This window comes from Octodon degus, unplaced genomic scaffold (assembly GCF_000260255.1).
Source record: "Octodon degus isolate 3935 unplaced genomic scaffold, OctDeg1.0 scaffold00344, whole genome shotgun sequence".
Classification (NCBI taxonomy): domain Eukaryota; kingdom Metazoa; phylum Chordata; class Mammalia; order Rodentia; family Octodontidae; genus Octodon; species Octodon degus.
This window is the reverse complement of record NW_004524920.1, coordinates 850,787-869,026: the sequence shown is the minus strand read 5'-3', so window position 1 is coordinate 869,026 and position 18,240 is coordinate 850,787. Positions and strand designations below refer to the sequence as shown.

General features: G+C 36.0%; 1 protein-coding gene across 7 annotated transcripts in view; it reads right to left on the bottom strand.

Moving 5' to 3' along the window:
- LOC101589152 (zinc finger protein 780B) overlaps window positions 1-18,240 on the bottom strand; it is a 37,735-nt gene that overhangs the window by 2,540 nt on the left and 16,955 nt on the right. For 6 of the 7 annotated variants that reach the window (XM_023708268.1, XM_023708273.1, XM_023708270.1 and 3 more), the window contains one exon: window positions 14,140-16,933. The exons of the other annotated variant lie outside the window; for it this stretch is intronic. In XM_023708268.1, the coding sequence (XP_023564036.1) occupies window positions 14,775-16,933 (2,159 nt within the window). In that variant the 3' untranslated portion in view covers window positions 14,140-14,774. Of the gene's footprint in view, window positions 1-14,139; window positions 16,934-18,240 lie in introns of those variants that run through there. 7 annotated transcript variants of the gene reach the window in all.

The following is an 18,240-nucleotide window of genomic DNA, read 5'->3' as shown; positions in this document are numbered from 1 at the left end:
TCTCTGTCGGTCTCTCTCTCTCTCTCTCTCTCTCTCTCTCTCTCTCTCTCTCTCTCTCTGGGCAAGTGAAAAGAAGACAAGTAGGGTGCAATAGCCTACATTTGTTCTCAGGAGGTTAAGGCAGGAAGACTGCAGCAAGTTTAAGGCCACCCTGGCTACAAAGTGAATTCAATGTCAGCCTGAGCCACAGTGGAACTCTGTCTCAAAAAGACAATTCCAGGGCTGGGGAGATGGCTCAGTAGAATAAGTGCTTGCCTGGCAAGTGTAAGGGCCTGAGTTCAATACCCGGTTCTGAAAAAAAGACAATTCCAGTTAAAGACAAATAATTTGCTCCTATGAGGGCCTAATGATATTAAATATTATTTTTAAAACTTCTTTAAAATAATCTGGGTATAGCTGTATATGTGTATAATCCCAGAAACTCAGAAGGTTGAGGCAAGAGGATTCCAAGTTTGGGTCCAGACTGGGAAACTCAACAGGCCTTGTCTCAAAATAAAACTTTATTTACTTATTTTTATTAATTTTGAGAAACAAATAGCAATGAGACAGTTTAAAAACCAACTAACAGGACAGTTTCAATAATACAATGCATATTGTTGTCTTCGTAGTGGTTATTCATAGTATAAGATGCAGACATGATATCCTGTCCAAACACTATTAGTACAAATCTTTCTTTTCACTGAATTAAGACAAAATAGCTGTACATCTATCTTATTTTGTATATAGATACAAAATGGTCCTTCATTTGTATCCCCTTTTTTTGTTTAGTTTTGTCAGAGATGAGTATTCCATTGCCATTTAAATATTGTACGTGCATGAATTCAGCAAAATAATCCAATATAGTCCAGTAGTCAATATTAGTAGTGGGTTATCCATAGGACTGGCAATGTCAGAAGTTGACTTGAGCCCTTATAGCTCAGCATATTAATATGCTTTACTTTTCATACCTCATTATATTTTCTGCTGGATGGTTAAGAACAAGATAAAGGAAGACGTATATAACAAGAAATGTAACTTTTGTATCTGACAAGGTTAGTTAAGTCCACTCAGGATTTATCCTAAAACCCTGTACTGCGGTTTGTAGATCCTTTGTCAGTGTCAGCCATGTGGATGAGTCACAGCCATTGCTTGACAAATTTGCTCTGTGAAAGCCTGAGAGAATGTTTTCTCTCCATGTGACTTTCCTTAGGCACACTCTACATCACTGATCACTTTCCTCTGTGGCCCCATCATCTCCTTGATCAGAAAATTTGGGACACAACTAAGTTACAGGATGTTACAGTACAGACTCTCTTATATCCTGAGTCCTCACTGACCTTGAAAGGATAGGGCCAAAATGTTGGCTGTCCTTGTAGCCCTTTTTTTTCTCTAATTTTTGGTCTGCAAACTTGAGTTGTTAACCCTCAAGAAGAGAAGCTTAATGATATTATTACCCTATAACATAGGCAGATGAGCTCAACCTCACAATCTGTCTGAATATCAAACATCTTAGACATAGCACGGAACAGGTATTTTCCATCAAGTATTGGTATGTTAAACTTTAAATCCCTACAGAATGTGAAGAAAAATATTTTTAATTGGAATAAACAATTACATATTTTTACACAGAAATTTAGAAATCTAACCATATACAGCATTGTAGCATTACAGTCCAATGACATTTGTTTCTTGTCTCTTGTTTTATTACTTTTTAAAACAAACATTTACTTTAGAGACAGTATAGCAGTAATTGATATGACATGACAAGCAGTATGTATTTAGAAGACCAGAATGACAGGCATTCCGAGCATGACCCTAGTATTACACATTGCTATACAGTGCAGTTGCTTAGTTCACAGGTATCAGCATATATAGTCAGTCAGGGTGAGAATCCTACCAATTAACTGCTAGTTTTAAAAACCTGCTGAAGATTCTCAGGATCATTGCCTTAACCATCTTGTGCTTATAAATGCATGGTTTTTGCCCCTGTCATGTTTCCTAGCTTTTCTCCTTGTCCTCTCTTCATTGTTTAATTCTTAAGTTCTCGCTTTCCTTTTACTTGTGTTATACCTTTGTCTTTTTATTTCTTTTGAGTTCTTATACTATGGAGGCTATATGATATTTACACGTGGGTCTGGTTTAATTTCACTTATGAGTACATCTTTAAGTGGCATTCACTTAAATATAAAGGCTTCAAGTTTATCATTCTTTATAGCTTAGTAATACACCATTGTATAAAAATACCACATCTTTTTCATCCATTTCTCAGGCGATGGGCATTTTGGTTGCTTCCAGGATTTGGCTATCACACATTGTGCTGCTATAAACATAGGTGCCCATATATCACTATGATATGATGTTTTCATTCCTCTGGGGAAATTCCTGGTAGGGGGATAGCTGGTTTGAATGGGATTTCCAGTCCTAGTATTTTAAGGAGTTTCCACACTGATTTCCATAATGGTTGTACCAGTCTACATTCCCACCAGCAGTGGAGAAGGGTTCCTTTTCCCCACAGCGTCTCTAACATTTGTTGTTGGGTTATTTCTTTATGATAGCCATTCTTCATGGGGTGAGATGGTATCTCAGTGTTGTTTTAATTTGCATTTCACAGATGGCTAGGGATGTGGAGCATTTTTCATATATTTATTCACTTCTATAATTTTGTCCTCTGAAAAGTGTGTTTATCTTGGATGCCCATTTCTGGATTAGGTCTTTAAATTTTGGGGCCCTAATGTTTTTTAGTTCTTCATAAATTCTAGAGAGAAGACCTTTGTCTGAGTGCTTATTAGTTAAGATTTTTTTCCCAATTTGTGGATTGTCTTTTCACTTTGTTGGTAATTTCTTTTGACATGCAAAAACTTCTCAATAAGAGGAGGTCCCAGTTGTTAATTCTTTGAAGTACTACCCATGCAATTTGATTTTTGTTGATGAACTCTTTGCCTACCCCTATGTCTTCACAAGTTCCTCCTACTTTCTCTTCCAGGAGATTGAGTGTTTCTGTTTTAATGTTTAGTTCTTTGATCCATTTTGACTTTAGCTTAGTGCATGGTTATACACCTGGATCAAGTTTTAGTTTTCAGCATGTAGAGAGCCAGTTTTTCCAGCACCATTTGTTAAAGAGGCTATCTTTCTTAAAGTATGTTTGGCCCCTTTGTCAAAGATAAGGTGGCTGAGTGTGTTTGTAGAGGCTTCTGCATCTTCTAATCTATTCCATTGAACCTCAGGTCTATTTTGTTACCAGTGCCATGTTGATTTTATCACAGTAGCTTTGTAGTATAATTTCAAGTCAGGAATTGTAATACCTCTTGCCTTGTCTTTGTTGCCCAGTATTGTCTTTGCTATTCTAGGTCTTTTCTGGCTCCAAATAAATTTTAGGAATGATTTCAAAATAAAACTTTAAAAGGGCTGGGGCACATAGCTTAATGGCACTCCACTTGCCAGTAACACACACAAAAAAAAAAACAAATCCTTAAGCTGAACAGAAGTAATGCCAGATGGCTACTTTTTCTATCATCAAGCAACAACACTGAGCAATATCTCTTCCATTTAATGTTTTGAGGTATTGCCAAACATCACGCTCCTATAATCCCAACACTTGGATGGCAGAAGCAGGAGGATCATTGTGAGTTAAAGGCCAGCCTAGCCTACAGAGTGAGGTCAAGCCAGCTTAAACTACATAGTGAGACTCTTCTATAGATAAACAAACAAGCAAATAAATAAATATTGAGGGAGAGACTTCCTACAATGCCTAGGCACTGCCAGAACTTTCCACCCTTCCGCCTCAGCCTCCTGAGTAGCTACAATTAGAGTTACGTGCCACTGCTCACCTAGATTTTTTAAGCTAAGATAGGTATTTTAATTCCTAAAATAAGGAAGAAAAACATAAAACTGTTTTTCAGAGCTAAAAAAAAAAGAAACCTGGGATACAGTTCACAGTAAAACAATTGCCAAGGTGGCATAAGGCCCTGGGTTTCACCCCCAGCATCACACACACACACACACACACACACACACACACACACACATGCACGCACGCACAAACGATACAGTACTAAACAATTTAACACAAAGAAGGCAATTAAAGAAGGAGAAAAGAGGAAATTAAAACATGAGACGTAAATAGAAAAGGCAGGCAAAAATGGAACCCTATCAACAGACAAAAGTAAGCTAAAAATTAAAAGATGAGAAAAGAATTAAAAGCAAGTGAACATAAGACAACAGGAATAGTTATACTAAATTAAATAAAACACACTGAAAAGTTACTAGCATCAGGTGTGGTGGCATTGATACTCAGAGGGTGAGGCAGAAGGATTATAAATTGGAGCACAGCCTAGGCAACTGAACAATTTAGCAAGACCCTTCCTCAAAATAAAATAGGAGCCAGGGATATAGCTCAGCAGCAAAACATGTGCCTGGCAACCATGAGATCATAAGTTTGACTGCTGGTACCCCACCAAAAAAAGATATATATTATATATAGATATAGATAGATATATACATCTATATCTATATCTATATTTAGCTGGGGGTAAATACTCTACCAAAAGTCTTGTAGATTTAATTACCGCATTCACCACATAGCATAATAACAAAGTCAACACCCAACAATCAGTAGCATTTTTGTACACAATGAACACAGTGAGAGACAAATTAGGGGAACCATACCTTTCACAACAACATCCAAAAAAAAAAAAAAAGAAATAGTTAGGAATCAATCTCATAAAGGATGTAAAAGATTTATACAGTGAAAATTATGGTACTCCAAGAAGAGATTGAAGAGGATTTGAGAAAATGGGAAAATATTCCATGCTACTAGATGTGAACAACCAAAACTGTGAAAATGGCCGTACTGCCAAAACTGCTATACAAATGTGATGCAATCTCATTTAAAATATCATTAGGATAACTCATAGAGCTCTCTTTGAGAAAACTTTCCTCAAATTTATTTGGAACCAGAAGAAACCCAGAATACCAAAGGCAATTCTGAGAAAAAAAGGAAAGGCAGGAGATATTAGAATCCCTGACCTGAAATTATACTATAAAGTTAGTGTGATAAAATCAACATGGTACTGGCATACAGACAGACCTGAAGATCAGTGGAACAGATTAGAAGATGCAGACACAACTGCAAACATACTCAGCCACCTTATTTTGAGAAAGTAGCCAAACATGCTCACTAGAAGAAAAATAGCCTCTTTAATAAATGATGCTGGAAAAACTGGCTTTCCACATACTGAAAGCTAAAACTAGACCCATGTCTATCATCATGCACAAAACTATAGTCAAAATGGATCAAAGATTTAAATATTAAAGCAGAAACACCAAATCTTCTGGAGCAAAATGTAGGTGGAAATCTTAAAAGACATAGGAGTAGGTAAAAAAAAATTCATGAACAACATCCAGACTTAATGGGAAATACTTCAAAGAATCAAGAACTGGGATCTCATCTTTTTGAAAAGTTTCTACACTTCAAAGAAAATCCACAATACACTAAAAAGAAAACCAACAAACTGGGAAAAAAAATTATACCTGGCTGTCCTTCAGACAAAGGCCTTCTATCTAGAACAAAGAATTTAAAAAAAAAAATCATGTTCCCCAAATTCAAATACCCAATCTGAAAATGGGCTTCTGAGATTAATTACACTTCTCAGAGGAATACAAATGGCAAGCAAATATATGAAAAAAATGTTCATCATTGGTCATTCAACAAATGCAAATTAAAACAATACTGAGATTCCATCTCACCCCAGAAAGAATGAATGGCTGACATCAAGAAGTCAGCCTATAACAAATGCTAGAGAGGCTGTGGAGAAAAAGAAACCCTTCTGCACTGTTGGTGGGAGTGCAGAATGGTACAAACACTATGGAAATCACTGTGGAGATTTCTTCAAAACCTAGGATTGGTGATCCCATTCAAGCCAGCTATTATACTCCTGGGTATTTTTCCACAAGAATTGAAAACCTCATACCACAGTGATATATGTGCACCCATGTTTATAGCAGCACAATTTGTCTCAGCTAAATCCTGGAAACAATCCCATCAACTGAAAAATGGATACGGAACATGTGGTATTTTTACACAATAGAATATTATTCAGCTATGAAGCAGGATAAATTCGAGTCTTTTGTCAATAAATGGATGCAACTAGAGAACATGCTCTTAAGTGAAATCAGACCCATATGTGCAAACATCATATTGTCTTTGTGTGACAACCTAAAAGAGAAAAATGGAATCTGAAAGATACAACCAACACTAGTAAAAGGGAATAAACTTCAAAATGAAAGAGTTTCTGAGTTGAGGAGGACAGGAGAGGAAGTGGGGTAAAGAGATTTATCTATGTATGTAAGTAGAATGGTTTGGAAAACTGTATTCTGCATTTCTGCTGGTCTATGGAAAGTAGTTAATATTTTAATTTGTTTCACCTTTTTTTCAATTGTTTCTCCTTCCTGTCTTAATTTCTTATACATTTTTTTTAATTTTTCCTTCCAATATATCTGGTAATATGAATAACTGATTAGAAGACAACACTATGTATTACAAATACTGTGAAATTCGTATTACCTTGTTAAGTGAAAATCTGTATGACTTGCAATTTTTTATTTATTATTATTGTGGGGGGGGGGGTTACAGGGGATTGAACTCAGGACCCTGTGCTTGCCACACAAGAGCTTATTCTACTGAGCTATCTCCCCGGCCATTTTAATTCTAATTTGTACTCTTTAAAAAAAAAAAAGTGCTGGTGGTATGGCTCACTCAGAAGGCCCAGAATAAGTCCCTATTACTAAAAAAACAATAGCTGGTGTGTGGTATACCCCTGTAATCCCAGCCCTCGGGAGGCTGAGGCAAGAGGACCATTCTAAAGAAGTCCCTAGTGACAAAAGGATATCATTTAATGATAAAAGAGTCTCTAAGTAAAATACAATGATATACAAGTATTTTTTTTTAAAAAGGCTCCTAACAACAGAATGCCATATATAAAAACACAAAATGAAAAACTGGAGCAAAAAATAGGCAATAATACAAGATGGAGACTTTAATACCCTATTCTCTATAATTGATATAACCAAGAACAATGTTGAAATTTTAAATCCTATTAACTAATAGTTATTCAAACATACACCAATCTCTACACAAATGATGTATTAGGCTAGTCACAGTGAACCTTTTAGAGTATTCAATGATACAACAACCTATTGCACCATGCATGCCATAGGTTTGCCACTACAGAGCTAGACTATGAAACAACTCAACAATTCTTTCCACATCCAAAGGAATGTTTACTTGATGGAAATTTTTTAGAAATGGTATTAGAATGAAGAAAGAACCCTGGTTAGTGAAGTCTATACACTTTTTTTTTTTTTTAAACCGGGCATTGAACTCAGGCCCTTGAACTTGCCAGGGAAGCGTTTATTGCACTGAGCCATCTTCCCGACCCCTACACTTTTAAAAAGCTGTCAAGTTTTGAAAATCTGTAACATACATATTGATGTATGTTGCCCTGCTTCTGTCTTTTGTTTCTGATTTTTGTTGTTGCTTTTGTTTTTACTCTTCAAAATTAAAAAATTTTTATAAAGATGTCAAGACAGACATGATCATGCCTATCTGCACAATAATCCCAACAGAAGTGAATTGCAGAGTTCAAGGCCAGCCTGAACTATAGTGAGACGTGTCTCAACAAACAGCAAGCTGCCATACTACAAACATCACAAAATGCAACACTGCTAAGAAACTTTTTTCTACCATCTAGCTTTTACTTTGCTTTTTATATTTGAGTCTCATGTAAGAGAAACAATATATTTAAACCTGTGTAACTGATTTATTTCACTTAATGTTATGGTCTCAAGTGCAAATGATTCCATCTTTTGTACAAAGTGTTCCCATGTTTATGGCAAAATACTACTTCATTGTGTAAAAATACACATTTTCTTTATCTAGTCATCTGTCAATGGTATATGGGCCACTTTCACAATCTAGCTATGATGGTTTGTGCTGCTGTGAACATGGGTATGGAGATATCACTGTAATATGAACTCTTAACTGTTTCAGGAGGAAACCTAGAAGAGGAATGGTTGGCTAACCTGGGATTTCTACTTAGTTTTTTGAGGCACCTCTATATTGATTTCCATAGCAGTTCAGCTAGTTTAATTTCCACACACAATGTAGAAGAGTTCCTTTTTTCTAGCAGCACTGGCAATATTTATTATTTGATTTCTTGATAGTAGCCATTCTTCCTGAAGATGGAATAGTATAATATTATTAAAAGTATCTTAATTTGGATTTCTCTAATAGAATATCTACTAGAGATATCACTGTAATATGAACTCTTTAACTGGATTAGAGTTAAATTTATGGATTTCTCTAACAGTGATGTTAAAGATTTTTTGAAGCATTTTTGTACTTCTGAGTAGCTGTACATTTCAGTTGTCCAATTTTCATAGGGTATTTTTTTAGGGGGGGTCTAATTTTTTGAGTTCTATATTCCATGTTATTCCTCTGAGGAATATTTGGCAAAAATGTTTTCCCATTCTGGAAGTTGTGCTGTCACTCTATTGGTTGTTTACTCTACTGTGTTAATTTGATATGAATCCATTTGTTGATTCTTGGCATTATTTCTTGTGCCTTTGGGGTTCTGTTCAGGAAAACCATGCCTATATCTGTCTTCAAGAGTTGTATTTTTGTCTTCCAAGAAATCAGATGTTTGAGTACACTTGTGCCTGGGTTTACAAACTTGGTTTATGAATTTGGGGAAGGCAGTTGAGTTTGTGTAGGGAAGATGGCAATGGTCATGTTTGTCACCAGATGTGTTCACTAGTGGAAGCAAACTGCCACTTTTGTGAACTGAATTATTTGCAAAGAGCATTCATAATCCACGATATTACTGTATTTAGATTTTTGATTCATTTTTATTTTAGTTTAGGACATAAGGAGATGAATGGGTCTACGTTCAATCTTCTGCACATGGATAGGCAGTTTTCCCACAACTTATTAAAAAGCTTTCCTCTAGCATAAGTTTTTCATTCTGTTATCAAAGATTATGTAGCTCAATGTACCTGCATTTATTGTTTCTGTATTTCCCTTTTCCACGTGTTTTTATTACCAATACCATGTTGTCTTATCACTGTAGCCTTGTAGTATAATTTGGAGTCTAGGATTGTGATACCTCCTGCCTTGCTCTTGTTACTTAGGATGGCTTTAGCTATTCTAGGTCTCTTCTGGTTCCATAGAAATTTTAGGATTGTTTTCTCTAGTTATGTGAGGAATGCTATTGGTATTTCTATTGAGTTTGCATCAATTCTGTGCATCAATTTTGGAAGTATGGCCATTTTGACTGTATCAGTTCTGCCTATTGAGGCACAAGGGATATTTTTCCATCTGATGTTCATTTAAATCTCCTTTCCAGAGTACTGTAGTTTTTATAGAAGTATTGTAGAAATCTTAAACTTCCTTGGTTAGGTTAATTCCTAATAATTTAAGTTTTCTTGATGCCATTATGAAAGGTCTTATTTCCCTAACTTCTTTCTTGGTGAGCTTATTATTGGTATATAAGAATGTTATTGGCTTTTGAGTGACTTTGTATCCTACTGCATTACTAAATTTTATTATTAATCCAAGGAGTCTTTTGGCAAATTTTTTGGTTTTCTATGTAGAGGATCATATCATCTACTTCTTCCTCTCCTATACAAATTCATTTCTTTCCCTTGCCTGGTTGCTCTGGCTAAATTTTCAAGAACTAGAGTGGTACCTCAGTTTACAAACTTATGATTTATAGAGAAGATACTTGCATTTGTGTTTGTGTGGGGAAGACGGACATGGTCACATTTGTCATCTAATGCAGAGTTTGTGAATAGAACAAAAACCTTGCCAAACACTTCAGTTTGGAAAAAAAAAAAAAACAAAAACAAAAACACAGTTTGCAAACAGAAGCATTCATAATTTGAAGTATCGCTGCATTTAGAAAGTTTTCTGCTATTACTTTTGTTAACAGGTTTATGCCCTTTGTACTGCCTACTCATTTTATTTGTTCCAATTAATCTTAGTCATCTTTGTGTTGTCTACAAACTGTCAGATTCATTATGTTCTTGTTTTTAAGGAATCTTCTGTCTTCATATCGGTCACTTCTGATGCCTATGTTTCCAACATAATTTTTAATCTTCTGGATTTTTGTTTGAAGCCTTTTCATGAATTCTAATTCTTTATTAAATTTGTCATTCATGTTTCATGCCACTTTGTTTCACTCAGCTAGGATTTTTGATGTCTTCCATCAGCCCTCTGATCATTTTAATTCTTCTGTTACCTGCCTGCTTTGGTGTCATCAATGCGGGTTATACAGAGAAAAGTCAAAGTTATAGTTCCGTCTACTCAAAACGCTGTCCAAATCACACCAGACTCTTATATGGCTCAATTGGTCATTCTTTGATGAAAATTTAAAAATAATAAATAATAATAAAGGAAATACTGTTTTAAAAATAGAAATTAATTTGAAACATTTTAAAGGGCTTTCAAATACAAGTGTGGATGTCCTCTAGGTAGACAGCTACATGTCTACAGAAACAAAGGTGCTGGACTGCTGACCTGGAAGGACACAGAAAGCCATTCTACCAGGAATACAGCCTCACAGAAAAACAGGAAATAGGCTTCCTTCCATTCTTCCTTTGTTCTTTTCCTTTGAGAAACATCTTATGATGTAGTTTAAGCTGGCCTTGAATGCATTATGTAGCCCAGGCTGCCCTCAAACTCATGGCAATGTTTCTGCCTCATATTCTTGAATGGTGGGATTATAGGCCAGTGCCACCACACCTAGTTTAAGATTGAGCTATTATAAGTTATGCTGCTATTAACTTTGTGCATGTATCACAATCATATGATGTCTGTAACTCTTTTGGAAAGATTCCTAGAGAGGTTATAGCTGTGCTGAGCAGAATTTGTATGTCTGCTTATCTGAGGAATCTCCATAGTCATTTTCATAGAGGTTGTTCTAGTTTACATTCCCACAAGCAATGTGAAAGGGATTTTCATCCACAACTTCACCAGCATTTGTTATTGTGTTATCTCTTGATGATATCCATTATTTCTTAAGATGTAAATTAAGTGTTTTAAAATATCCATTTCTTTGTGGCAGAAGATGTTGAACATTTTTCATGGGTTTATTGGCCACTTGTACTTCTTCTGAGATATGTATGTTCATTTTGGCTGTCCATTTTCTTGATTGGGTCTTTACACTCGTGTCCTATTTTGTTTTATTTAGTTGTCTAGAGATGGCTGCATCTGGGTAGAGCATGACATATTTCCATGAATTTTTTTTACAAAGCAAAATTTTCTACAAAACATGAATACTATTGTAAGAATAAAAAATCATTAAAAAGTAACTACATTTGGGCCAGGGAGATGGCTCAGTGGAATAAGTGCTTCCCTGGCAAGCACAAGGGCCTGAGTTCAATCCCCGGTTCCGCCAAAAAAAAAAAAAAGTAACTACATTCATGAAAAAAAAAACAGGAAACAGGGCTGGAGATATAGCTCAGTGACATTGCACCTGCCTAGAAAATGCAGTCATGAGTTTAGATCCTAGTACAAAAAAAGAGAAGGAAATACAGTGGTATTCTCTCCATACAACTGATAATAAAAGAGCTTTTATATTTTCCCCTTTAGGCAATTAATTTAAAAGGCTGTTTCCATTCTAAAAAGTTTGCTTTATAAAAATCATATTTCCTAAGATTTATAATGAGATTTTTTTTTTAATGTATTTGGTATAGGGTCTCACTACACAGCATGGACTCACAGTGATCCTCTTGTTTTCAGCCTCCCCAGTGCTGGGATTACAGGCATTCATGCCCAGAAGGTGGGCTCAGTGCACCCAAGGGCAGGGTTGGTGCTGCACATGGTGCCAGGGATTGAATCTTGGTTCCTGAGTTTGCCTAAGCAGGTGCTTAGTCTGCTGAGCTATCTCTCCAGCCCTATTAATGGGGATATTTTAAAAAATCAAAGTTCTCATAATTCCAAATTTACTACTATTATGGATTACTGGACTATATAAGGTTCAACTGCTATATACGGGTACCAAAAATCTTTGGACTGGCATCAAGAATGAAAAAGTCTTCTAAAGCATTCTCCCAACACAGCTTCTCCAACTACATGGCAACACCTATCATTTATACAACAAAACAGTAAAGGGAATAGCTGAAGCTGAAAATTGATCATATGTGGGATGAAGGACAGGTTCAGAGTGCCTAAAGCACTCAAGCTACCTCAGTCTTGAGAAAAATATCCTGTCTGGTCAATTTCAGCTATTATTGGCTAGGCAACCTTGAGTCTCTTGATACTCTCTTTTGAAAGGTATAAGGAAACACCCCTACTGATGTCCTGGAGTCCTCTGTCAATGAGGCGATAGGCCACAACCTGACCCAGCTGTTCTTGTCTATCTTTTTTTTTTTTTTTTTCTATCTTTTCCTCATTCCTGCCACTGTTTTTCCCTGAGATACACCAAGAGACCAACAGATAGACACCTACAATTATGTATAAAAAATACGTGCTAATTTAAAATAAGAATTGACAAATGGATCACACTAGCAGCTTCTACATAGCAAAGGAAACAATCAGCAGAGCAACTGGGTAGCCTACAGAAGAAAATCTTTAACAGCTGTTCTGAGAGAATATCTAGAACATATAAAGAACTCAAAAAGATTAACAACAAAAGAACAAAGTAATCCAACCAGCAAACAAGAAAATGAACTACACACTTATCTGAAGTGGTACAGTGGGCTGGGGAGATAGCTCAATAGAATAAGTGCTTGCCTGGCAAGCACAGGGTCCTGAGTTCAATCCCCATTACCACAAAAAAATAAAAAGTGATACAAATGGCAATATATTTTGAAATGCTCAACATCTTTAGACATCATGGAAATGAAAATCAAAACTATATTGAGTTTCTACCTCCCCTGGTCAGAATGGCTATCACTTAGAAAGCAAAACATACATACTACTGAGGATTGATATGGAGTAGGGCTTATACAACACAGTGAGTGGGAAAATAAATTAGTACAGTCACTATACAAAACTGTATAGAAGTTTCTTAGAAGTAAAAACAGAACTATTATATGATGCAGCTACATAACTCCTGGGTATATACCCAAAAGAGTTAAAGTCAACATTCAAAAGATATACCACACATCCATGTTTATCATGTTATTAAGTGTCCATCGATGGATTAAATAGATAAAAAGAAATATACACATACAATTCAATCAGAAGAATCAATGGCTTCTTACCATTATGAACATTTTGATGATATTTAAATTTTCTGCAAGTGAAATATCATTTGCAGAAAAGTAGAATTAGAAATCATTGTTAAGACAAAAATCAAAGAATATGTTTTCTCTCAAGAGGGAGATTAGGGAAAAATCAAGGGACAGGGCAATTTAAATCTGTAATACAGAGGTAGAGACACTCAAAGCATGCTATAAGCATGTGTGAAAGTCATAATCAAATCCATTATTTTATACAATATGCACTTACCAAAACATTTCCTATGTACCATATTTATTCCCATAATTGCACTACTAGATAGTACTATGATTTTGCAAATAATACAAAAAGAAAATACACCTCCAGCCAAATATCACATGTAGTAGAACGGTGCTGAGAAAAACTAATGTGCCTCAGGTAAAGCTTTTAAAAATTTCTTCCAATAATTTTTCTGTAAAGTATAATGTATTCAATAGTGTGTGGAAGGTTCTCCTAACATTAAGGAATTATCACATCTATTATATCTCATAGCGAATAAGGTACAATGATGAAAATTATATTGGCTATCTTCCTCACCTTAAGGTATTCTCTCAAGAATATCTACTCTGGACTTGAAATTTAACAACTCCCCATTCTTATACTTAAGGAGTTTCTCACCCATATAAATACTCTGATATTGAGCATATCCCAGGCCATGGTAAAAGTTCTTTTCTTTTCTTTTCTTTTCTTTAATGTATTTGGTACAGGATTTCACTACATAGCACAGACTCATAGTGATCCTCCTGTTTTCAGCCTCCCCAGCACTGAGATTACGGGCATGCACCACCATATCTGGTCTCTATGGTAAGATCAATACAACATGTGGTGCCAGGGATCAAACCCTTATCCCTGGGCTTGCCTATGCAGGAGCTTAGTCCACTGAGCTACCTTGCTGGCCCTCCCATGTTCTTTTATATATAGAATTCCTAGTCAATATGAATTCTCAGGTAATTAATTTTTTCATATAATCTGCTCCACATTATAGTCATACAACTTGTGACATTATGAATTTTCTGGTGTCTACAAAGTAAACCATTTAAAGATTTTCCCACATTCTGAATAATCTTAAGGTTTCAGATCTGTACAAATGGATAGGCAATAAACACTTAAGTCTAAAGGCTTTCTCACATCTATACTCATAGGGCTGCTCATCACTAAGAATTCTGTGATGTTCAGCAACTCTAAACTTTTAGATATAAAGCTTTCCTGCATTGCTTACAAAAGGTTTTTCAGTAGTAACAACTTTCTGATGTTGAGGTTTCAACCACAATTACATCCTTTCCCCCTCATATTGTTTCATACCAACATGAATGCTTCAATGTTGAACAAGGTTTGTCTCATTAAAGGGTTTCCCATACTCTTTCATTCAGTTTCCACCTGTATGAGTGGTATGATTTTTATGGAAAGACTAAAAGCCTTCTCAACTGACTACATTCAGAGAGCTTCTACTATGGATATCCTGATGTTGAAAAAAATCTGAATTGTCAAAAGTATCTTCCTTCACATACATAAGATTTCACACGAGTATAAGTTCCCTAATGTTCAATAAATTAGTACTGATGTCTGAAGGAGTCTCACATTCCTTATATTCAAAGGAATTCTCAGCAGAATGAACTTTCCGATGTCGAGAAAGTTGTAGTTGAAGTCTAAAAGTCTTCCCACACTCCTTACATTCATAGGGTTTTTCACCAGTATGGATTCTGTGATGTTCAACACATTGGTGATAATATTTAAAGCTCTGCCCACATTCTTCACATATAAACGGTTTCAAACCAGAATGAATTCTGTGATGTTGACTGAGGTTTGAAGCACGATTAAAGGCCTTCCCACACACTCTACATTTATAGGGTTTCTCACCAGTATGAATTCTATGATGTTCAGTAAGTCGGTGATGATATCTAAATGCCTTCCCACATTCCTTACACACAAAGGATTTTTCACCAGTATGTGTTTTCTGATGTCGAGAAAGCTGTAGGTGAAGTCTAAAAGCCTTTCCACATTCTTTACATTCAAAGGGTTTTTCACCAGTATGACTTCTGTGATGTTCAATAAGTCGGTAATGATACCTAAATGCCCTTCCACATTCCTCACAAACAAAGGACTTCTCATCAGTATGTGTTTTCTGATGTCTAGATAGTTGTAGGTGAAGTCTAAAAGCCTTCCCACATTCTTTACATTCAAAGGGTTTCTCACCAGTATGACTTCTGTGATGTTCAATAAGTCGGTAATGGTATTTAAATTCCTTTCCACATTCCTTACATACAAAGGATTTCTCACCAGTATGAGTTTTCTGATGTCGAGAAAGTTGTAGGTGAACTCTAAAGGCCTTCCCACATTCTTTACATTCAAGAGGTTTCTCACCAGTGTGACTTCTGTGATGTTCTATAAGACGATAATGATATCTAAATGCCCTTCCACATTCCTTACATACAAAGGGTTTCTCACCAGTATGAGTCTTCTGATGCTGACTGAGGTTTGAACTACGATTAAAACTTTTCCCACATTCCTTACATTCATATGGTTTCATACCAGCATGAATATTCTGATGTTGAACAAGATTTGAGCTACAACTGAAGGTCTTCCCACATTCCTTACATTCAAATGGCTTCTTACCATTATGAACATTTTGATGCTGAACAAACTGTGTCAGAAGAATAAAGACCTTCCCACATTCCTCACATTTGTAAGTCTTCTCACCAGTATGAACTCTGTGATGTTCAACATATTGGTGATGATATTTAAAGCCCTGTCCACATTCCTTACATATGAAGGGATTCTCACTGGAATGAATTTTCTGATGCTGGCTGAGGTTTGAACCACGATTAAAGCCTTTCCCACACTCTCTACACTTATAGGGTTTCTCTCCAGTATGAATTCTGTGATGTTCAATAAGTAGATAGTGATATCTAAATTCCTTCCCACACTCCTTACATACAAAGGATTTCTCACCAGTATGAGTTTTCTGATGTCGATAAAGTTGTAGGTGAAGTCTAAAAGCCTTCCCACATTCCTTACATTCAAAGGGTCTCTCACCAGTGTGACTTCTGTGGTGTTCAATAAGTCGGTAAGGAAATTTAAAAGCTTTGCCACATTCTTTACATACAAAGGGTTTCTCAGCACTATGAGTCTTCTGATGCTGACTGAGGTTTGAACTATGATTAAAGCTTTTTCCACATTCCTTACATTCATATCGTTTCACACCATTATGAGTATTCTGATGTTGAATAAGGTCTGAGGCACAACTAAAGGTCTTCCCATTTTCCTTGCATCCAAAAGATTTCTCACCATTGTGAAATTTCTGATGTTCAATAAGTTGTATATGAAGTCTAAAGGCCTTCCCACATTCCTTACATTGATAGAGTTTCACTCTAGTATGAACACTGTGATGTTGAATAAGATTGGAGTGACAACTAAAGGATTTCCTACATTTCTTATATTTATATAGTTTATCTGTACCGTGAGTAAGAATAGAGCTGGTATAAGTAGGCTTTTTTTCCTCACAGCTGAGTATCTTTTGATTGATATATCCTTCTTGATATCCATTTAGTTTCGCTAAATTGTGTTCTGAGCCACATCTAAAACTGCAAGACTGAAGGCTAAGAGTATTACTTATTTGCTTTATATCCTGGAGGTATTCTGGAGATATTTTCTCTGCTCTACAACCTGAATTCAAACCTGAAAGGGGGAAAAAAGTAAACACATTTTATTTTCCTGTAACACATACAAGAACAAAATCCATTACATGAATAATCTAACTAGCTCTAAATGCTTTAAAGAACAAAAAGAACAAGAACACTAATGAAAAAAAAAGTATACGTAAGATGGTGATGTTCATAACAGTGAAACAGTAAATTTGTGAAACTGAAATGTGAATCAATATCACTGGGTAAGCTTGTTACAAATATTGACATTCAGGCAATTCAGATACACAAAATCAGAATTTTTAAGAGTAAACCTGAGAAGCTGTATTCTTGACATCATTAGAAGATTATTCTGATGCAGATTAAAGTTTAATGTACTAAGAATGGTTTCTCTATCCTTAAAATAAATAAATAAGCCAAAACAACAACAAAAACAAAAACATTCCCAGGAATAATAGGATATCAAGCTACTATTCTTTGTATCACACTGCCTCCCTTTAAGACCTAAAATAATATAACTGATATAATTGTTCCTGCATCTTCTTCCTTTGCTCACACTGTCTCACTGCCTAGGAATCCTGTGACCTGGCTCTTTGTAGAAAATATCCTTCTCACCTTTGAAGTCTCGGCATTTAGAGAACAATTGTACCTGCTGGACCGTATCTAAGCACATACTGTATCTATCTTCTATTTCTAATCCAGAGTCTCATTCCTTCCCGCAAAACGTACTAAAAATAAATACTTAAAAGCATCACGAGAAACCAATTAATTACCTATATAGAGAACAATGATTCAACTGCTAATGGTTTCCCATTGGAGACTATGAGGGCACAGAAGGAAAATGGCACATTTAAAAGTGCTAAAAAAATGTTCAACTCAAAATTATATATCCTTTAAAAGTATTGATCTGGTGCTGGGCATGGTGGTGCACATCTGTAATCCTAGCACTCAGAAGGCTGTGTGGCAGGAGGATCACTGCAAGTTCAAGACCAACCTGGGCTACAAAGTACACTGAAGGCCAGGCTGAACTACATAGTGAGATCCTGTCTCTTCAATGAGGCTGGCGAAAAAGCTCAGCAGTCTATAGTGCCTGCTTAGGTAAACCTAGGCAAGCACAGGGACCGTAGTTCAATCCCCAGCACGACATTGCACGCCAACCCCACCCCCAGGGCAGGCTGAGCAGGCCATATACACACACAAAAAAAAGACAAGGATGGTTAACAACCTAAGTTTGCAAACCAAATTAGAGAAAAAAGAGAGATGCAAGGAAAGCCAATATTTTGGCCCTAGCCTTCCAAGGTCAATTAAGACTCAGGACATATGAGAACTTGTACTGTTACA